The following is a 23908-nucleotide window of genomic DNA, read 5'->3' on the forward strand; positions in this document are numbered from 1 at the left end:
TTGGTTGATAATGTTATCTTCCCATGAGTTGCAACCCTTTCAGCTCCTTAGGTCCTTTCTTTAGCAAGCACATTGGGATCCCTGAGTTCAGACCGATAGTTAGCTGCAAGCATGCTCAGCTGTATCTATATGACTCTAGCATAAGTCTCTTAGCATGTTCATAAGGGGGCATATCTGTCTGGTTCCTGCCAGTAAGTACTTTTTTGGGATCAGCTATAGTGCTTGTATTTCATGACTGCATATGTGCTGGATCCCCAGGTGAGGTGGCTTCTGGGTGATCTTTTCTTCAATCCCTGATCCTCTATTTGACCTTGCATTTTCTCCCATGAGAGTTTTGTTCTCGTTTTTAAGAAGGACTGAGGCCTCCACATTTTGGGCTTCCTTCTTTTTGAGCTTCATAATGTCTGTGAATTGTTTCTTGGGTATTGGGTATTCAGAGTTTTCTGGGGCTAGTATCCATTTATCAGTGAATGCATACCATGTGTGTTCTTTTGTGGTTGGGTGATCTAACTCAGGATGATATTTTCTAGTTCCATCTATTTGCCTAATTTTATAAAGTCATTGCCTCTAATAGCTGAGTAGCACTCCATTGTGTAAATGTGCCACAATTTCTGTATCCAGTCATCTGTTGATAGACATCTGGGTTCTTTGCAGCTTCTGGCTATTATAAATGAGGCTGCTATAAAGATGGTGGAGCATGTGTCCTTGGTATCTATTGGAGTATCTTTGGGATATATATCCAGGAGTGGAATAGCTGGGTTTTCAAGTAGTACTATGCCCAACTTTCTGAGGAATTATCAGACTGATTTCCAGAGTGGTTGTACCAGTTTACAACCCCACCAGCAGTAGAGAAGTGTTCCTCTTTCTCCACATCCTCCTCAGCATCTGCTGTCATCTGAATTTTTATTTTAGCCATTCTGGTTGGTGTGAGGTGGAATCTCAGTGTTGTTTTGATTTGTATTTCCCTGATGGCTAATGATGTCGGTCCAGCTGGCACTTATCATGCAGAAGAATGAAAATAGACCCTTTCTTATCTCCTTGTACAAAGCTCAAGTGCAAGTGGATCAAAAACCTCCACATTAAACCAGGTACACTGAAACTATTAGAAGAGAAAGTAGGGAAAACCTTAGAACATATAGTCACAGGAGAAAATTTCCTGAACAGTCTATGTCTCATTATTGGAGAATTGAGTCCATTTATGATAATAGATATTAAGGAATCTATTGCTGTTTCCTACTATTTTTGCTGTTAGAGGTATAATTATGTCTGTGTGTCTTTCTTCTTTTGGTTTTCTTGCTTAGTTACTTTCTTGCTTTTTCTAGGATGTAGTTTCCCTCTTTGTGTTGGGTTTTCCATCTATTATTCTTTGTAGGGCTGAGTTTGTGGTCAAATATTGTGTAAATTTAGTTTTGCCTTGGAATATCTTGCTCTCTCCATATATGGTGATTGAGAGTTTTGCTGGTTATAGCAGCTTGGGCTGACACTTGTGCTCTCTTAGTGTCTGTATGATGTCTATCCAGAATCTTCTAGCTTTCACAATCTCTATTGAGAAGCCAAGTGTAATTCTGATTGGTCTGCCTTTATATTTTACTTGTCCTTTTTCCCTTACTGATTTTAGTATTCTGTCTTTGTTTTGAACACTTGATGTTTTGACTATTATGTGTTGGGAAGAATTTCTTTTCTGGTCCAATCTATTTGGGGTTCTGTAGGCTTCTTTTATGTTCATGGTCATCTCATTCTTAAGGGTATGGAAGTTTTCTTCTATGATGTTGTTGAAGATATTTACTGTGCCTGTCAGTTGCTATTCTTCACCCTCTTCTATTCCTATTATCCTTAGGTTGGTCTTCTCCTGTGTCCAGGATCTCCTAAACATATTGGGTTAGGAGCTTTTTGGGTTTTGCATATAATCTGACTGTTTTGTCTATGTTTTCTATGTTGGCTTTGGCCCCTGAGATTCTCTGTTTCGTCTCTTGTAGTCTGTTGGTAATGTTTGCATCTGTGACTCCTGATTTTTTTTAGGTTTTCTACCTCTAGAGTTGTCTCTTTTTGTGTTTATTGTGTCAATGATACTCTGCATTAAGGTCTTACTAGTTACAATGAGCAAAAAGTACATGTAAAACAGGATGTAACCCGGAATTAGTCAACATGTTCTTGGAGTGTAAAGATTGAGCATGACTTTTTTTTTTTTTTTTTTTTGTTTTCTTTTGTTTTCTTTTTTTCTTGAACTTCACACAGTCTGTGAGTTTTTTCTGGGGCAGTCCGAGCCTGTGAGGTTAGCATCCCAATATCAGTGACTGCATATTATGTCTGTTCTTTTGTGACTAGGTTATCTCACTCAGGATGATATTCTCTAGATGCAACCATTTTGTTAAGAATTTGGTTAAGTCATTGTTTATATTAGCTGAGTAGTACTCCATTGTGTAAATGTACCACAATTTTTGTATCCATTCATCTACTGAAGGACATCTGGGTTCTTTCCAGCTTCTGGCTATTATAAATAGAGCTGCTATGAACATTGTGGTACATGTACTTTGTTGTATATTGGAGTGTCTCTGGGGTATATGCCCAGAAGTGGAATAGCTGGATCTTCAGGTAGTATTTTCTGAGAGATCGCCAGACTGATTTCCAAAGTGGTTGTATCAGTTTACAACCCCACCAGCAGTGGAGAAGTGTTCCTCTTTCTCCACAACCTCGCCAGCATCTGCTGTCATCTGAGTTTTGGATCTTGGCCAATCTGACTGGTGTGAGGTGGAATCTCAGGGTTGTTTTGATTTGCATTTCCCTGATGGCTAAGAATGTTGAGCACTTCCTCAGATGTTTCTCAGCCATTTGATACTCCTCAATTGAGAACATTTTGTTTAGCTCTGTACCCCATTTTTAATAGGGTTGTTTGATTCTCTGGTGTCTAGCTTTTAGAGTTCTTTGTGTACCTTGGATATTAGGCCTCTATCTGATGTGGAGTTGGTAAAGATCTTTTCCCATTCTGTTGGCTGCCTTTTGTTTTCTTGAAGATGTCCTTAGCCTTACAGAAACTTTGCAATCTCATTAAGTCCCATTTGTGAATCTTTGACCTTAGAGCTTGAACAATTGGTGTTCTGTTCGGAAAATTTTCTCCTGTGCCTATGTGTTCTAAGGTTTTCCCTAATTTCTCATCTAATAGTTTCAGTGTATCTGGTTTAATGTGGAGATCTTTGATCCACTTACACTTGAGCTTTGTACAAGGAGATAAGAAAGGGTCTATTTTCATTCTTTTGCATGCTGAGTGCCAGTTGGACCAACACCATTTGTTGAATAGGCTGTCCTTTTTCCATTGAATGTTTACGGCTCCTTTGTCAAAAATCAGGTGACCATATATGTGAGGGCTCATTTCTGGATCTCCTATTCTATTCCAATATCCACGTGCCTATTTCTGTACCAGTACCATGCAGTTTTCAGCACAATTGCCTTGTAATATAGCTTGAGGTCAGGGATAGTGATTCCCACAGATGTTTTCTTGTTGTTGAGGATGAATTTAGCTATTCTAGGTCTTATGTTATTCCATATGAAATTGCACATTGATCTTTCCAACTCAATGAAGAACTGGGTTGGAATTTTGATGGGGATTGCATTGAATCTGCAGATTGCTTTTGGTAAGATGGACATTTTTACAATGTTGATCCTTCCAATCTATGAGCATGGGAGATCTTTCCATTTTCTGAGGTTGTTCTCGATTTCCTTCTTCAGAGTTTTGAAGTTCCTGTCATACAGGTCCTTCACTTGTTTAGTTAGAGTCACACCAAGGTATTTCATATTGTTTGTGACTATTGTGAAGGGTATCTTTTCCCTAATTTCTTTCTCTGCATGGTTTTTTTTTTTTTTTTTTTTTTTTTTGAGTAGAGGAAGGCTACTGATTTGTTTGAGTTAATTTTATATCCAGCCACTTTGCTGAACTTGTTTATCAGCTGTAGGAGTTCTCTGGTGGAATTTGTGGGCTCACTTAAGTACACTATCATGTCATCTTCAAAGAGTGATGTTTTTACTTCTTCCTTTCCGATTTGTATCCCTTTGATTTCCTTTTGTTGTCTAATTGCTCCAGCCAGGACTTCCAGTACTAGTTGAATAGGTAGTGGGTATTAAACATATTTATTGTTCACTAAAAGTAAAAGACAGAGACATGAAAAAGAAGGGCCTTATTGGTAAAAGGAAAGATATCAATAGGAGTGAGAGGAATACAAAAATAACGAGGGGTGACTGTGAACAAAAACAATGTATAAATGTATAAAATGTTAGAGTGACATTCATCATTACTTACAACTAATACATGCTAAGTGTAACTTTTTGACAAATGAAAAATAAGGCAGAGTATATAGTATGTAATTGTATAAAATATCAGAGTGATGCTCAACATCACATACAACTAATACATGCTAAATGTAACTTTTTTAAAAATGAAAAAATAAGGCAGAAAAATATGACATAGACCTCTGACCTATAGACAGACAGACAGACAGACAGACAGACACACACACACACACACACACACACACACACACACTCCACCTGGACATGCACACACAATAAAACAATACCAAATTTGAAGAAATTATTCACGAGATCTAATAAAAAGCTGGCTTTAAAATCTTAGGAGCAAATCTGAAGAGGGTATTGTCAAGGTTTGACTGCATCAGAACTTTTTCACCTTTTTGCTTTCAATGTCCTTTGTGTGTGCCTAACTAAAACTTTTCCTGTGCTTTCTTCTCTTCTTGGCATTGTCCCATTGGATGGCCTCTGCCTGTAATGTTCTTCCAACTGGTGAACTTGCAAAGTTCCAGCCATCCTCTCATCTCAGTGTGCCCAGTCAGGAAGTCTATTGAGTGTCTTTCATGTGCCAGCTGGAATTTTTTACAAGTCAATATTTTACATCTGATTTCAAAGACGTCAGTGCTCTGCTACAACAGTTCTTATACATGATACTTATTTTTCATGTGAGATAAAAATAAATGGAAGGGAATAGAAAGATGGCTCTGTGGTTAAGAGCAATCTTCTCTTCCAGATGACCCAAGTTCTATTCTCAGCAACTACATGGTGGTTCACAAACATCTGTGATAGCAGTCACTGCACACATAAAGCAAACAAGCTTATGTAGTGGCAAAATAGTCACACACATAAAATAAAAGTAAATAAATATTTACATCTGTGGATGAGAGTTGAATGTAACTTTCATTTTACCCATTGGTTTCATCTTTTTACATTGAAGTTCAATGATTTCAAATATCCAAGCACTTCAGCTCCATTTTTTCTCTCTGTGTTCTCCTGAAGTCACTTATTTCTTTGCTGTGAAGCTGAGTCAACCTGTCCTCTATTTCATCTCAGTACATCCAGCCCCAAATGTCGAGGTCATTCTTTTGTCTCCTAGAACACCCAGAACAACTTCATCTCTCCATTCAGGCACCTTGAAACCCTGAATAAATTGAACTGTATTTAATTGGTTCAGTGACTAAAACAGGAAGCAAATGTGGGTGTGGAAGCTTTGAGCAGCTGCTGACCCTGGCCTCACCCAGGAAAGAAGTGGAGAGGACTTTGGATCATTCTAAATGGATCGCCCAACTGCACAGGGTGCAGTCACTTTCTTGGGAAGTAAGTTTTCTACAGCAGAGAGTTGGAGACAGGAGCAAGAGAGACTTACTTGGCAACCGGGCACAGCAAGGTGAGTGTACATGACCAAGTGTTTGTATGAATTGCTGAGGAATGGTTTGTGTCGAATGAGACATGAGGAATGTAAGTGAATGAAAGACGGTGGAAAGGTGTATTGGGTGAGAAATGTTGGAAGAGTATATTGTGTCTGTTCCAAAAGCAATGGAAGGAGAAGAGAAACTTTTAAAGGCATACCAACTCACTGGGTAAGGGTTAATGCTTGACCCACAGGATGGAAAAATAAAATCAACTCCCACCAGCTATCCTCTGACCTCCAAGTGTGTGACATGAAAGACACACACATTTATTTATTTACTTATAATTAATAAAATGGTCCTATAAAATTGAGCAGGACCACACACACACACACACACACACACACACACACACACACACTACACTGACAATAGACTTCTCTTAAGCACAATGACCTCCATTTTTCTAATGTGTGTATGACACTGGAGAAGTCAACACTACTCTCACACTGTTTTCTTTTCCAAACTCTAAGAGAATTGAATGGTCCCCAAGAGTCTTTCCACTTATTGAACTCTGGAATCAGATAATTGCAATGTATACAAAACAGGATCAAAACAGTAGGAGACATGAAAAGAAGAAAAAGGCACAGCACCTAACATCTCTGCACTTTACTTTTTTCATCCATGGGACAAGTTAAAACTGAAAGATACCCAACAGAGGTGGCCACACCTTTAATACCAGCATTGGGAGACAGAGATAGGTGGATCTCTGTGAGTCTACAGAGTGAGTTCTAGGACAGCAAGGGCTACACAGAGAGACCCTGTCTCTGAAAGAAAACAACTCAACACTAAAGTTGAAAGAGAGGCATTTGTAAATCATTGGTCGCCTGGCCTTATCAACAAGCCCTATAATGGAAGTTTAACATTGTCTCTAAGGTGGGATTAACAAGTATATGGGGTTGAATTGCTCAGGCAAAAATCATTCTTGTGTTTAATGTCCTATATTTGTGCATGTGCATACATGTGATCAAGTATGTGTGTGCACATGTATATGGAGACCACAGATCTATATTGGGTGTCTTCTTCACTCCTAGAGAGTCCATCTCTCCTGCCCCACAGGTCCACTTGGCCAGAAAGACAAAAACAATAAACTTGTTATTATTTTATTGATTATTGTTAATGTATTTTATTTACTTACTGTATATGGCTACCCAAGTGCCACTAAATGTTCTTAGATATTAGAGAACAAATTATGGGAGTCAGTTCTCTCTTTCTACAATGTGAATCTTAGGGTCCAAACTCAGGTTGCCAGGCAGAAGCGACTTTACCTGCTGAGCCGTCTCGCTGGCTCTATACTTGGCCTTTTACAAAAGGTGCTGGGGATTCAAACTCTTAAGCTAATGTTTGTTGAGCAAGTGGCTACTGACTGAGTTATCGCCCCAGCTTCTTGAAGTCTTTTTAAAATGTAAACACAAATATGTAAATAATGAGTGACTCCATTGTATTTTGTCTCATCAGCATGAACACAGTTACTTCACCAGGCCCCATGGCCAATACTGTATATGTGGTGGCACCCCCCAACAGTTATCCTATGGTCCCAGGAACAGTGCCTCAGGTGCCTCTTTATCCCAGCAACCAGCCTCAAGTCCACCTGATTTCTGGCAATCTACCTGGTTTGGTGCCAGCCGTGACTGAACTGCCTGCCCAGAGAGTCTTGAAAAAGGGCCAAGTCCTAGGGGTAAGTAAGAGTCCACTGTGTGACCCAGAGACCACATGCTACAGACAGAGGAAAGCAGAGACTTGAGATGGACTAATAGAAATTCCAAATAGGGAGCCTGGGGATAGGATAGTTCAGTTAGTAAAGTGTGTAGTGCAGTGCCAGCAAGCTGAGTGCCATCCCCAGAACCCACCTTATACAAGCTGTGGAAATGGACACTCATAATTCCAGAACCAGGAAGTCAAATACAGGAAGATATCTGCAGCTCTCTGCCTAGCCAGCCTAGATTGCTTGGCGAGTTCCAGGCTAGTGAGAGACCCTAACTCAAAATAAAAAAAAGTAAAGAGTTCCTGGGAAATGATAACCAAGGTAGATGTTGGCCTCATCTCATACACACAAACCCACACCATCAAAAGATACATGGTGCCTAAGGAAACACACACTCATACCTATGCATGAACATACACACATAAAAACATATGCATGTACACATATATACATGCATACATACGTACATACATACAAAAAGAAAGAAAGAAACTTCAAATAAAACAGGTGAGGCTGGCTTAGTCAAACCCAGGTCTGTTGGAAATCTCTTCAGCACAAGGAGCCTCAGTGTATGGCATTATAGTTTCTGATTTGGGCATTTAGGAACAAAGAATTAAAAAAAAAAAAAAAAAAACAGCCAAAAAGCAGTGTTCTTGGATTCAGAACCTTGACTTTAAGCATTTGCTCCCTATATCTTAGAAAGATAGGCAAACAAAGACGAAGTTTCCCAAAGGTGTAACAAAGTCCAGGGTTGCTGAATCAAAGCAAAAAGGAAGAAAGCAGGCTGAACAATCCACAATGCCTGAAAAGCTGACCTGAATATCACAAAGGGGCATATTTTGTTTCATAGCCCATCAATGACAAGCCATGATTCTGATCCAGACTGCCCATGTTGTCATGCTCTAACCTTGCTTGGGGGAGTCTATAAATGTGTGTGTGTGTGTGTGTGTGTGTGTGTGTGCGCGCGCGCGCGCGCACCCAATGTTTTTTTCTGAGACTTTATCCTCCAAATATACCAATATGCACAAGAAATGTGCACATACATTGTATTTGTTGCAGCATGGCTTGTAGAGACGGAAGGGCCAAAGCAACTGAACCATCTATTCAAGTTTGTTTCTGTTGCTGTGCTAAAATACTCTGACAAAAAGCAACAGGTGGGAGGAAGAAGTTGGTTTGGCTTAGGTCCAGGTTAGCAAGGAAGTCGAAACAAAATTTTGAAGCAGGTTACATCACAGTCAAGAGCAAAGGAAAACAAATACATATGCATGGTCTTTTTGCTCTCATCTGGCTTTCTTCTATCCTATATAGTTTGGGACTGCTGTCTAAGAAATAGTGGTGCCCACAATGGACTGGGTCTTCCTACATGAATCAGCAATGGAAACAATCCCCCTCAGACACTCCCACAGTCTAACCTAATCCAGAAAGTTCCTCATTAATACTGTCTTCCCACATGATTATAGGTTGTGACAAATGACAGTTAAAATAACCAGCACACTATATGTCAGTTTAACATTGGCCAAGTCATCGTGTTGAGCTTATAAAAAGCAAAATGTTTTAGAAATGGTTGTAAGATGATTGGGTCTTACTCCAAGGTGTGTTAATATACTATTAAAATGAACTTAAGGAAACAATATACGTGTTTTATACCATGTCTGCAGGAAACACACACACACACACACACACACACACACAGAGCTGTATCTGTATTAGCTTTGTGTGGCCTCTATATCAGTTTCATAAACTGATGGCCAAGAGCAACAAAAACGCATGGTCTCTCAGTTATGGATAACAGATGACTAAGTGTGTCAAGGTCACACTCCCTCTGAAGACGTGGAGAAACCATCTCTTCCAGATACCTCTCTCAGTTTCTAGTAGTGCCTTGGCCTCCTGTATTAACACTCAAGTTCTGAGACAGCTGTTATGTTTTACGTTGGTTTTTAGGTAGACCTTAGATTCAGAATCCTGGGTTTTCAAGACATTTTTTTAAAATAATGACACTGGTAATATTGAATTGTGGATCACTCTAACCTAACACGGTATGAGTCATCTTGACTCACGACACCAGCAATATACCTATATTCATATAAGGTCATATTCAGAGAGACTAGAACATTAATACATGAATTTTGTAAAAATTGAATCATAAAACAAGAAAACAATGCTGGCAAATTATTACACACAAGGATGCTGAACACAAGGCTGTGTATAATATAAAAAACTAGAGGTCACCTTACCTGTCCAATATCGGTGTTATAACTTTCCCCAGAGACTATAGGAGATCCTTAAAAAAATATTTTAAAAGGCATCCGGTGAGTAGGGAAGTTGTTAGGGTAGCAAAAGTACTTGCCATGTTAATTTAAGGACCTGAATTCAGATCCCAGGTAATCATGAAAAAGCCAGGAACAACAGCATGAGCCTATAATACCTGAAGAGGCAGAGACAAGAGGATCCTTAAAAATTGATGGCCAATCATATTAGTCAATTGGTAAAGTCCAGGTCTGGTGAGAGTGCCTGTCTCAGAAAAAAATAAGATACCTAATATCTCTCTCTCTCTCTCTCTCTCTCTCTCTCTCTCTCTCTCTCTCTCTGTCTCTCTCTCTCTCTCTCTCTCTCTCTCTCTCTCTCTCTCTCTCTTTATCTAGCTAGCTAGCTATCTCTATCTATCTCTATCTCTCTATCTATCTCTATCTCTCTATCTCTCTATCTCTATCTCTCTCTCCTCCCTCCCTCCCTCTCCCTCCTTCCCTCCCTCTCCCCCCCTCTCACGCGCACACACACAATTTAACAACCCAAGAACATACTAAAGTGCAGAAACACCAGTTCTATGTTACCAAGATACATGTTTGAAGAATAATAATAAAAGGTTATGCCAAAATGTAAGTGCTTGCTTTCTGGGCGGGGAGGTTAACTATAGTTTTAATTTTATTATGTTTCTCACATTATTTTTTAGACAGGGAAACCAAATGGGTATTAGAATATAAAGGAAGTACAAAGAAAAGGCAACATCGGGGCTTAGAGGCAAAGGTTTCAGCTTGTGGCTCTCCTGACAGGCCATCCAGATCCTGATTGGCCTGGTGCACATCGGCCTGGGCTCCATCATGATCACCAACCTCTTCAGCCACTATGTACCTGTCTCCCTCTACGGAGGTTTCCCATTCTGGGGAGGCATCTGGGTGAGTATCTCCAGTCTGATGCTTAGGGAAGCCTTGCCGAGCTGTTTGGGAATCTGGAGGTGCTTGTCCAAATGGCTTAGTTGGAGAGGGGTTTGGGATAACAAAGTGCTACAGGCTAGACAGCTCCACCTGTGGAAATGTGCTATCTTCCAGTTCTTAATGCCAGCAATCCAAGCCCACCAGAGTAACTGCTAGTCACCACTGAGGTCTCTCTTACCTCTCAGCTAGTCATCTTCCCCTGGTATCTCTTCCCTTTGTATTTGTGCCTACCTTATGTCTCAGTCTGGCTATTGTAGTTGTTGTTGTTGTTGACTTAAATTTGCATACAGAGTAATGGGTTTATTGCTACACTTTCAGTTTTGCTCTGATTCGCCTTCTCTCTGGCACTCCCCTCCCTTGTTCTCCAGCTTCCCTCTCATTTTGATCCCTTCCTTCTCTCAGTGCTTCACTGTTTTAGTTTCATCTCTATTGCTGTAATAAAATACTCTGACAAAGCAACAAAGGAGATGTGTTTTGGTTTACAATTCCAGGCTACTGCCCTTTATTGCAGAGAAGTCAAGGTGGTAGGAACTTGAAATGGCTAGTCACTGCCACAGCCATAGTCAAGAGCAGAGAGAAATGAATGCATGTGTGCTCACTTTACCTACTTGCTTGTGCCCAACTCAATTTCTCAGTTCTTACAGTCAGGATCCCTTGTGCAAGGAATGGTGCTGCCCACAATGACTTTTTGCTCCCCGTATCAGTAAACTTAGTTAAGATAATCCTCCCCAAGACATGTCCACAGGACAAACAAATGTAGATAATCCCTCACTGAGACTGTCTTCCCACACAGTCTAGGTAATGTCAGGTTGACAATTTATCACACCCCTTCTGCTTTCATGACTCGTGTATTCTGCCACTCTCATTTGCCATCAAACTTATGATCTCTTCATGACTCACAACACACACACACACACACACACACACACTCCACAATCTGCCTATGAGAGAAATCTTGTGGTATTCATCTTTTAGATTTTGAGTTACTTCATTTAACATAATTATTTCTAGTCAAGCTATGCTTATTGCTAACCTCCACTCATAAGGATACTAATTATGGGGCATAATAGAACACTAATTTCAGTACTCTGGAAGCAGAAGCAGGAAGACCTCTATGAGTTCAAGACCAGTCTGTTCTATATAGTGATCTCCAGGCTAACCAGGGCTATATAATAAAACCTTGTCATACTCTGAGGTTCTGTGGTTAGGTCTTTAAAAATATGAGACTGATGATCACAGATCAAGTCCTACAAGACTAAAGCCAGGGTATTTCTTATAGAATATTAACCCAGAAACATTTCACTAACAAAATGGTGGCTCTAGTTTAATTTTAGTGCACCAGAGGCAGAAGTAGGTAGATCTCTATGAGTTTGAGGCCAGCCTGGTCTACAGAGCCAGTTCCAGGACAGAGCTACAAAGAAAAATCCTAACTCAATAGTCAATAGAGTCTGTGACCACTGAGTGAGAGGCCATTTTGGTGGAATATCTCCCATGGTAGCTATGCATTATTTTTCTGGAAAGGTCTGTGGCCTTTCATTAGATTCTCAAGGTGACCTGTGACTCTATAGAAATCCTACAGTTCTTCCTCCATGCTGGACTCTCATCCTTTTCCTGGTATCTCCCCTCATACCTGCTACTCACTAGTTCACTTTGTCATGTTTCCCTTAGTGTTTGCTGGAACCAGGACGTGGCCCAAAATCCCAAGTGCTCTGGGGGCCTTCAGTTCAAACCGTTTTCACTTGGTCTTCAGGAGTGCTGTGGGTTTTGTTTGCTGTTGTTCTTTGTCACTTTCTTAACTCCATCCCCATCTTTTCATTTCCTATCTATTACTAATGCCCTCCTCCAGAGCATCTTTGACAGCTCCAGGGAACTAACAGAAAAACATGGAAAGTCAACTTTCTTCCCTCCCTTTCTTCCTAAGACATCTCTATAAGGGAAAAAAATCTATGCAGTTGAAACTTGTTTCTCCACTAACAGAAAACAAAAAAATAAATAAATAAGACATTTTCCTTGGAAGGGAAGCAACTCAAATAAGTGCACATTGTAGATAACTATCCATCTGCCCCAAGGGGAAGGACAGGAAGGCTAAGACATTGAGTGTGAAGCTTGATCCTGAGCTTCCATACTTTCTTAGTGATCTTGAGTGAATTATTTAAAATCCATAAGCCTCATCCTGCCCATATCTTAAGTTATTTGATTCTTTTTTAATTTTTTATACATATTATGATCATATTTACCCCCATTACCCTGTTTTTCTCTTTCCACTCCTCATGGCTCCCTTTCACCCAGAACTTCATCTCCTACTTTCATGGTGTTTTATCCTTTGACCCACTCACTGAGTTTAATTATGGTTTCTTGTATGAGGCATATTTCTTGTGAGGGAGTATTTGCTGGAGCACGGCATCTTACTAGGGGCTGCATGGCTGAAGAAAATGACATACACACAGATTTTCTCCTTCTTCATAAAGGAAACAATAGTATTATTAGGTGGACTATTACTCAAGGTTTAACAAAATACTACTTGTAGATGGGGGATAGAAAATTACTACCGGAGATAGGATGATGAAAATGTTCTCAACTGGTTTGGCTGTTAAAAGGTAGGAAAATGTTCTCAATTTAGATTGTACAACTCTATAAGTATACTGAAAATACTAGGATTGTGTGCTTTAAATCAATAAATGATAAGCAAATGAATGAGTTTTTCCCCCAACAGAGCCATTTCTTAAAACACCTCAAGCAAAACCCTATATCTTATCTGATGCTCTCTCAGACCACCAGTGCTAAGACACTGGGCAAACAAGGGCAAGTGATTCCTCAGACACATTGCCTACAGATCACCAGTATTGACAAAAAGTTCTCCTCTCGTAATAATGCTCAGCATCAGAGACTCAGGTTTATTATCTACGTGATTGAGCAGAACCCATTCAGTCATGCAACAGGAAAGGACCAATGCTGAGCTCATGTCTGAACACAGCAATGGACTCAGCACTCTTTCCCTCTTCCCTCCTGAGTCCCACACCTCACAAATCCTGAGATAAAACCGGGAGAGCAACAGATGGTGAACATGTGTAAACAAACAGCAGGATATGGGCTAATGTCAATTGACAAGTATGGACAAGACCCAGTAAATGTGAGGCATAAGTTTTAACAATGATATCTAAAAAGATACAAAAGTTCACTTTTTTCATCTGAGAAGATACAGCCCAGACAAGTTAATAACTCACCAAAGATCACTTATGTTTCAAACCAAAATTTAAAACCTGTTCTGGGGAATTCTAAAATCCTCATTATCCCATCCCTGCCCTGTCCCTTAGCAAATCAGCACACACATTCTGCCATTGTAGATCTGGGGTCTCCATATGTCACTGTATGGGAGAGAATAAATGCACTCTCAGAAGCAGATTCCTAAGGAAGGGTACCCTGATGCCTAACCCTTGGTAAGTCCCCAATCTTGTGTACAAGTTTATCATTTCAGGATCTTTCTCAGTGGTGGCAGAAACTCAGCCCAATTCACCTTGCCTGGTAAGTCACATTCTGAAGCTGTCTGTCCAGCTGGGGACCTATAGTGTCACAGTGGGGAAAAAGACTGAGAAACAATCCTCTTACTCTTGCACTATTAACACCTTGGGCACTCTCGTGCATGCTAACTCTTGCATACAACACACACACACACACACACACACACACACACACACACACACACACACCATATAGGGAAGGAACAATGCTGCCACCACTCTTAAGGTGACAGAAAAAGAAGACAGAGAGAGAGAGGAGTGACTAGCTTGCACAGGACGTCCTCACAGGAGCAGATACAAAGCTCTGAAGAGCCCAGGACACACTACACAGAACAAGGAACTGAGTATGTCCCTAGCTTGTAGAGCAATTGGACTTCCAACCTTTCCTGCGGGGACAGTAAAGGCCCCAGCACCTGCTTCCCTAAGAAGTCCAGAATCTGAACTCTGAAGACCAACAAAGACAGAGGGGTTTTTTGTTTTGTTTTTTGTTTGTTTGTTTGTTTGTTTTTATTCTTTCGTAGTTATGTACCATTAGGCTCTGCTTTCTTGATGAGCAGGTTGCTCACAGTTTACTGTCTCCTAGTGATCAAGGCTCCTACAATTAGATGAGCTCTATTGGAAAGCACCCAGAATGGGAAGATTAATATATCTTGACATACCTCTCTGTACATGAAGCATAAAGTGTTTCATACCACTAAACTCTGACTTTTATAAATGGTTGCAATAATAAAGACTATGTAGAGTCTATTTTAACACAGACTCCACTCATCTTCCCCTCCCACCCTGACCCTGTATGTCTTCTCCAGCTGAATGGCAGTGTGGGCTTGAACATCTTCAGTGCCATCTGTTCTGCAGTGGGCATCATGCTCTTCATCACAGACATTAGTATCACAGGAAGCTATGGCTACCCGAGCTACTACCCTCACCAGGACAACTTGGGTGTGGTGAGTGTCCTTGAACAAAGGTCTCTGCTTTATTTCCCTATATTCAGACCATGACAGTAAGAGCCTGGCAACCAAGCCTTCTCACTGAGCACTAGAAGAAAAGAAAGTGCTCTTGGGCCAGGATGGGGTTTAAAGTCCGCAGCTGTATCCTTTTTTTAGCTTTAACTGCCTTTGTAAGATAGTCATGTGCCTTGTAACACTGGAAAAATCAAACATGATGATGCAGAAATACCAGCTGCCAACTCATTAGCAGCCATCCACCATCTCAGCCTTCCTGCCAGCTACGTAGACCAGGGCTCAAAGACCACTTTTTCCCTCCTTTGAAAACTCTCTTGCCTATAGTTTTAAGTCACTATACAAAGTTTCATCATGACATATACCTGTCATCCACTGTCCCCAGCTGCTCCCTTCCCACCTCCACCTTCACCTCCACCTCCACCTTCACCTCCAGTTGCTTCCCTTCCTCCCCACCAAATTAGTCCCAGCTTCTGTTTGCTTTCAAATGTTCTTTAATTATTAATGATTTGTTTATTTTATTCTATGCATACATGTATTTTGTGTATGTGTACATATGTGTATGCCACACATGTGCCTGATCCTTATGGAGGTCAGAGAGACCCTTGGATGCCCTGGAACTGGAGTTACAGATAGTTATGAGCCACGACATGGGTGCTGGGAACTGAACCCAGGCCTTCAGCAAAAGCAGCCAGTGAATATCAACCACAGAAACATCTCTCTATCCCCACCTCTTTTATGACCTTTTCCTCCTTTCTCATGATTCCCCTTTTAGTGACTTACAAAACATACACACACACACTAAAATCTAGGTTCCACATATGAAAGAAAGCATGCACCATTCACCTTTCTGAATTCTGCATGTTTCTCTCAACATGATAGCTTCAAGTTGCATCCATTTTCTTGCAAATGTCAGGATGTCCAGGAGATCGGGCTCTGCAACAGCCCCTCAACAGGGGGAGCCTGGGATTTCCAGACTCTAACAAACTTTTTCTGCAGAGCCAGATGGGCTTTTAGGCTTCACCGAATATACAATTCCTATCACACACAGCAGGTCTTGAACATCCATGGAAAACAGTAACTGAATGGGCAAAGCTAGACAGCTCCAACAGCTGTCACCTGCTCATCTGTGCTGCAACCAGCACCATGTAGCAGAAATAAAACATGAGAGACCTATTGATCCAGTTGCATATGTAGCTGAAGATACCAGTGTCTGGCATCAGTGTGAGAAGAGGCTTTTTGGTCCAGGGAGGACGGTTTCCCAATGTAGGGGAATGCCAAGGCAATGGGGTGAAGAGGGTGATTAGGAGGGAGTGCACCTTTGTGAAGGCAACTGGAGGAGAAGGGAGATGGGAGGAGAAGGAGAAAGGGATATCATCTCAAATGTAAATACAGTGTATCTAATAAAAAAAATATGAAAAAAAAGGGCTAATAGTTTTACCCAGGGATGCTGCAAAGCTGATGTCTGATCTTCTGGCTCCTGGACCAGTGCCCTTACCATTGTGCAGCCCTGGCTGTCAGCAAGAGAAAGACCTTTCGGTCAGTCAGCTGAGCACATGAACACCTAGGTTATCCAGAGCAAGGCACTAATGATGGATCCAAGGTGTACATACTTTTTTTCTTTGTAACTCTACAATGATTATCTTAATCGTTTTCTTTGTAAACTACTTAATTAAATAATATTTAATGATCAATTCATAAATTTTCTTGGAAAAATTTGGGTAAAATTATATTCAGTATTGTGTTGATGATCAGTGTAAATTTTTTTGAAATATCTTTGTTACAATTGTCAGAAGGTTGTTGTTTTAGTTGCTCTTTTATATAAATAACATAGGGAATTTTTGCTGTGCTTCCTGAATAACTATATATATACAAATATACATATATACCCAATGAGGTATGGTTTACACAGTGCATTTATTTAAAAGGTCTGTGTACTGATCAAAAAGGTATTTCATTTGCCAAAAATAGAGAAAATGGAAACATGAACAGATCTAGAATGAATAAATATTTAAAATTAAACAAAATAGAACATGAAATGCATATAGGCATTCATATTCACCTCTTACCGCATTGAAAACATGCAACTAATTTTTTATTTTAATGTTTTAATTGGCATACACTATTAGAAGAAGTGATGGCTGAGGAGGGGAGAGAAGTCAGTTTCTATAGAGACAGGCTCCGCAGTAGGTCCTTTGTTCACTCCAACCACCACAGTGGAGATCAGCTCCAGGTCTCAGGGGATGCAGGCATCTAGGAAGAGTGATACTGCAAAGACAGACAGACAGACATACAGACAGCAGCATGATAGAGACTTTGGACAGAGTTGGGGCTCATGTAGCAGACTAGACAGCAGGTCTTAAGGTTTTGGAGGGAGGGAAGAGGCTGTAAGCCACTGCATAGCCTGTGACAAAAGAAGAAAGGACTGTACATTGCCAGCAAGAGAGGAAGGATTCTTGGTAATGTGGGACTTAGAAGATGTGAGAGAGATGAGGGGCAGAGCCATACTTAGTTTGGGCGTGGTAAGGGTTGTGAATATTTTCATTTTGAGCAGTGATTCTTTGTCATCCATGTGTGTTTTACACTAACAAAGCAACAGTTTGGGCCTCCGCACTAATTTTGTACTGATCAGCTACAGTGAACTGGGATAAATAGGCAGCTTTGAATATGTTCTCTTAACTGCCCATGGACCACAGCCCCACCTAACAGACCAAGTTCTCCTCCTTTTCTTCACCTGCCCCCAGCCTGTCAGCCTGGCCTCTTCAAAGCTTTCTTCATCATGACATCCAGCCTGATCCCTTTGCTATGCAAGGCCAAGTGTATTCTCTACACAACCCATTTTACTAAAAAATTAGCCCTGAAACAACCATTTTCTTTAACCTGTGAACATCCTTCCCATAAAGCCTATTGCAATGGATGATAAAATAATCGTTTTTTCCACCCATACTTTAGTCTCACGAAAACCTGGGAGACATTTTTCCCATAAGGTTCAGGGAGGGAGACTTTGCCAAGGCCACATAGATGTTCCATTTGCAGTCTCCTCAAACTCCTGGCCCGACACTGATGTCCTCCACGTTTCTTCTGATTCCAGGGTACAGGTGTGGCCATTTCTGCTGTACTGCTCATCTTCTGCCTCCTGGAGCTCAGCGTTGCAAGTGTGTGCTCCCACTTTGGCTGCCAGGTGGCCTGCTGTCGATACAACAATGTGAGTCCGGGGCTCCTCTGTGGGTAGAAAGATACTCCAAGTTGATAGAAAACTAACAGGTCTCTGTGGATCTCATTCTAGCTAAACAGGAGGAAATGGGAAAATATCTACGGATTTCAGTACTTGTCTTCAATGAGTCGTTATTACTGGGGTACCTTGGTCTACTTTCTGTCATTATCAAGAGGCTGGAAAACTTATAAAATAAAGAGGTTTGCTTGCCTTTCAGCTCCAGTGACTGGAGTATCTTAACATTACATTGCCCTGGGGTTCTGAGCAGTAGCTTTTTCTGCCTGATTTTTAACATAGAAGAGAAGAAAAAGAAGAGTGCTCTGCTTTAAAACGGTTCAGGCATGTGAGGTGGCCTTGCTTTGTTACAACATCCTCCTTTAAAAACTAGCATAAATCTGTTGATGAAAGTGGAGCCCCCAGCATGATTAGCATCCACCAGACCTCACCTCCTACAGGTTCCATCACCTCAGCAGCACCATACTGGAGTGTAGGCTTCCAGCAACCAACACCTAGAGGACTTCTCTATCCTTAGTGTAGTGTGTACCTGCTGTGTGCTTTTGTTTTTCAGGCAGGTGTGGTCATTCCAAATGTCTATGCAACAAACCCAGTGGTCATCCCAGAACCACCAACCCCAATACCAAGTTATTCCGATGTAGTTCAAGACTCCAGATAAGTGAAGCTGAAGATTTTAGAAGAATCCTTCACTGAGACAAAGTGTCATCCTCTCCTACATAGACTCCTGTAAGCCAGGTTCTTCCTTTCCTGACAAACTTGGGGAAATGTCTTTCTTATGGCCTAAATTGTGGACTCTTGCTTCAACTCACCCTGGAAAATCTCTATTAAGAGAATGGGAGATTGAAATTAGTTCAACAAAGATGTCCCACCAGGACACATGTATCTGTATGGTGTTAGGCATCTCTACGCAAGCCTTAATGTACAAACATTCATGTACATTCCCAGCCTACAGGAGTTTTGGGACAGAGAAATAGCTATTTTGTCATCCAAACTTCCCTGTCAGTCATTCAGTTACTTAATAAATGCATACTGAGCATCAGGAGTGCCCCAGGCTCTATTTGTGGCATATATGAACATGACATAGCTCTTGAGCTCACGGATAAGCAAACTGCTGGCCTCAGAGGAGGAGAAGGAGGAGGAGGAAGAAAGACCTTTGTTTTTGCTAATTCAGGATGGAAAGCAGAGGAAGAAAACACAGAAGAAACACAAAGATGGATGTGATTGATTCTGTCAGTAACACAGTAAGAAGTGATAAAGGCAATGCATGGGATTAGCTGAGGTGGCAGCATTTGAGTAGTGAAAGGGCAGTGGGGGTTTGCAGCTATAGGGAGAAAGCATAGAATTTGGGAGATCCTAGAGAAGGTCAACCCTAAAATTGCTGATATCTTTTTTCAGTGGCACCATTGAGTTTGGTAAGCTGAGTTTTAGTATATGACTTTTAGGAACACATAAATATTCAGCCTATAAAACAGACTATGTAAAGTCTACTGACATGATTTTAGATGTCATGTATAAGAAATCAAATGTAAGTTGGTGGTTTTCAACAAGGGGGAGTAAATCAGCAATATTGAGAGATCTGTTTGTCAAAATTTCTAGTGGAACTGTTTTCCCAACATCACCCCCTCCCTGTCTCCATACCCTCTGACCTACGACTCCAGCAGAAACCTACTGCTCTACTGGAGACTATGCTAGTATTTGAAATCTCATAAAAGACCCCAACCATAGCCCAACATTCCTTAGAGCCCATCCAGTTTCCCCTCATCTCCATGCCCTAGTCCATAACTCTGGAAGAAGTCCACTGCTCTATGGGAGACCATTCTAGTACCCAGAATCTCATAATCCATATGGCTGCCTGGAACCCCAGAGGCCACACTGGTATCCAGAACCCCAGAAGCCACACTAGTACCCAGAATCTCAGAAACCTTCTGCCCTACCAGAGGCCATGCCAGTACCTGGAATGCCATAGGTCACATTACTTCTCAAAATCCCAGAACCCCACTGCAATACCAAAATCTCAGAGATCATGCGGGCCATCAAAACCCCAGTGGAGACACCCTACTGGACCTGAGGACTTGCCAGTCACCAAAACCACAGTTGTGTCAGGCAAGAAGACCAGAAAGAAAACAGAAACCAAGAGAAAAAACATCCATCTAACAAAGATAAACTCAGAAATTGGCAGGGAAGGGGAGGGATTTGGGGAGTTTTACAGGAAAAAATGGGAAGGAGTAACATTTAAATGTAAATAAATAAAATAATCAATTAAAAATATGGAAAAGAGAAATCCAGAAAAACATTAACAAACATTAGAAGATGAATAATACCTTTAAAATAAAGCCAAAAGAGTCAAGAAAAATAAACAAACAGATGAAGGAAGTGAACAAAACTGTTCAAGATATGAAAATAAAAATAAAAGCAATACAGAAAATACAAATTTAGAAAATCCTGAAGATGGAAAAATCTAGATAAGCAAACAAAAACAGATGCAACATCATCAACAAAATACAAGCAATGGAAGAGAGAATCTCAGTAGCATGAAAGATACAATAGAAGAAACTGACACATCTGTCAAAAAAAAAAAGCTTAGATCTAAAAGATTCCTGACACAAAACATTCAGAAAATAAGAGTCCTGCAAAAAAAAAAAAAAAAAAAAAAAAAAAACCAAACCTAAGAATAATGGGAGGAGTAGGAGAGGTGGGGAGGAGAAAGATTCCCAGCTCAAGGACCCAAAATAATATTTTTTAAAAAAATCATAGAAGAAAATTTACCTAACCTTAAAAAATACATGTCTATAAATGTACAAGAAACTTACAAAACACCAAAAATATTGGACCAGAAAAAAGTCCCCTGTCACATAATCATCAAAACATTTAAACATACAAAACAAAGAAAGAATATTAAAAGCTACAAAGAAGAAAGAACTAATAACATATAAAGGCAGACCTATTAGAATTACACCTAACTTCTCAATAGAAACTCTAAAAGCCATAGGGGTCTTGCAGAATCTAAGAGACCACTGATGCCAGCCAAGACCTTTTAATTACCCAGCAAACCTTTTAATTACCATAGATGGAGAAAACACAGTATTCCATGACAAAATCAAATTTAAACAATATCTATTTAAAAATCCAGCCCAACAGAAAACACTAGAAGGAAAATACCATCTTGAGAAGCCTAATTGTACCCAAGAAAACACATGAAATAAATAATATCACACCAAAAAAAAAGAGAGAGGAAGCCTCAATGCATGTGTAGGTGCACACACAGGCACATGCTCACACACACACACACACACAAAAGCACACATAAAACCTCCACCACCACTAATAACAGCAAAATAATGAGAATTCACAATCATTGATCATTAATATCTCTCACTGTCAATGAACTCAATTCCTCAATAAAAAGATACAGAATGGATGTGAAAACAAAAGTTATACCTGAAAATCACAGACAGGCATTACCTTATATTGATGTGTTAGAAAAACTTTTCAGAACAAAAGATGGACCAAGAAGCAAGCTAGTATAGCCATTCTTTTTTTTTTTTTCCCCCGCGTGAGTTTTTAAATAATTTTATTTCTTTTGCTTTAAAAACGGAAAAATTAAAGACGCAAAAAAAAATGACGAAATCTACGAATTTCCTGACACAAAACCTTCCGGAATCTTCCATTTCACAGGAAAACACAAAGAAAACATCACAACGTGCAGGCGTCACACTCGTCACTCCGACATCACCCCGTGAACAGTGACATCATCAATTACCTTTAATACGTTTCCGGAACTTTCCATCCGAATTAACATGAATTTTAATAATAATTGAATAATAATTAATATTTACACTAATGCCTTTCCGAAACTTTCCATCTGCCTCGTGATCCTTCATAGAGTCTCACGCGTGTGTAAATCTGACATCTGTGTAAATCTCACGCGTGTGTAAATCTCATGCGTGTGTAAATCTCATGCGTGTGTAAATCTCCCGTGTGTGTAACCTCCGATCTCCACGACTTTAATCACGTCGCCGCTGGACCCGGATCCATGGTGAAAATTCACAATTCGATCCGGTTTTCCCGTCACTTGGATCCCACGGAAACGACAATTCGTTTCCGAACAACACGTGTCAGGGTCGCGGACGACACGTCGCTTTCGACGTCACTTTTGGCGTCACACGTGTGTGAATCTCACATGTGTAAATTATTAACCGCGGGTGACACGGGGAAGAAACTCACACGTGTTCGTTCACGAAAATAATCACTTTCCTGCCATAACTGCGCATTTTATATAAAAACAAACCAATTTTCATAATGAACAGATTAACACACGTGACACACGTGCAGTCGATAAACACATGAGACACACGCGTGCAGTGGAGATTCACTGCGAACTTGCTCCTTACTGTCCGTGGGACGGGGAACCATTTCCGTGACGTAAACTCATCACACATGTGCAAAACGCAGCCTGTCATTGAACTTCTGAGGACCGTGTGACGGTGGACATCACGTGTTTACACATTTATATACAATCACCTGTTTACACATTTACATCACGTGTTTACACACTGATCTAAATCAGTGCGTGCGTGTGTGTGACACGTGTTTGCGTGTGCTCAGGCGGGGCCTCAGCGCTCCTCCCCGTCGTCCTTGGGGCTCAGGCAGTGCAGCGTGGCGCCCCCGAACGCGAACACGGTCGCCCCCCAGGCCAGGCCGTAGCCCCAGTTGAACTCGTGGTAAATCCTCAGGGTCGCGGTTTCGATGAACTTCACGGGATACAGGACGAGGCCGCAGACCTGCAGAACGACCGCCGCGAGCAGCAGGACGGCCGCGGGTCGGTGGACGCGCCTCCGGGACCCGGTGCACACGGAGCTCAGGCCGAGCACAAACGCCAGGACCGTGATGGCCGCGCCGCCCAGGAGCAGGGCCAGCGTCGCGATCTGCCAGTCTGCGGGGAGACACGCGTGTGACGCGGCGTCACGTGACCTGACGTCACATATGACGCGTCACATGACGTCACGCGATTTAACATGTTTTCTGAATCATTATCATTATTTGTTAGTATTTTCCGGGGACCAAACTCTCAGCACAAAATCCTTGTTAAGTTTTAATTTACAAAAAAAAAAAAAAAAAAAAAAAAAAAAAAAAAAATCAGTAAAATTGTCTGTGACCCGAAACTTCCGAATTTAAAAAATTAAAAAGTTAAAAAGTTTTAATTAAAAAAATCAGTTTTAATTTTTAAAAAAATCAGTTTTAATTTTAACAAAATCAATATAATTAAAATAAACCAGTTTTAATTAAAACAAATCAATAAACGGGAACCAAACAGCCGAGGCGCTGCTTCACCCCGAAGGCGGGACCGGAAGCGCCGCGGGACTCACCCGAGCCGAGCGCGGTGTCGCAGCGCCAGGCGTCCCCCTCGCCGCGCTTTCGGCAGGCCTCCCACAGCGACAGGCGAAAGCGCCGCTCGGCCGTGACCCAGGCCGGGCTCAGGACGGCGCCCAGGTCCAGGCCCAGCGCCAGGAGGACGCACGCGAGTCCCGCGAGCCTCAGCGGCGGCTGCGCGCGGGCCCCGTCCGCGGACGACGCCAT

At 41.2% G+C, this 23908-nt stretch overlaps 2 protein-coding genes across 2 annotated transcripts; one reads left to right on the top strand and one right to left on the bottom strand.

Annotated features, from left to right (window-relative positions):
- Positions 1-5573: 5573 nt before the first annotated feature.
- MS4A8 (membrane spanning 4-domains A8) lies at positions 5574-18989 on the top strand (the record flags this gene model as incomplete). Its single annotated transcript, XM_080912623.1, has 7 exons — positions 5574-5686; positions 7167-7386; positions 10464-10586; positions 14088-14147; positions 14950-15087; positions 18194-18307; positions 18885-18989. The coding sequence occupies 7 exons, from the start codon at positions 5574-5576 to the stop codon at positions 18987-18989; spliced, it is 873 nt and encodes a 290-aa protein (XP_080768749.1).
- Positions 18990-21416: 2427 nt separating this feature from the next.
- TMEM47 (transmembrane protein 47) lies at positions 21417-23908 on the bottom strand (the record flags this gene model as incomplete). Its single annotated transcript, XM_080912944.1, has 2 exons — positions 21417-23264; positions 23698-23908. The coding sequence occupies 2 exons, from the start codon at positions 23906-23908 to the stop codon at positions 22945-22947; spliced, it is 531 nt and encodes a 176-aa protein (XP_080769070.1). The 3' UTR covers positions 21417-22944.

This window comes from Micromys minutus (assembly GCF_963924665.1).
Source record: "Micromys minutus genome assembly, chromosome: 2".
NCBI lineage: Eukaryota > Metazoa > Chordata > Mammalia > Rodentia > Muridae > Micromys > Micromys minutus.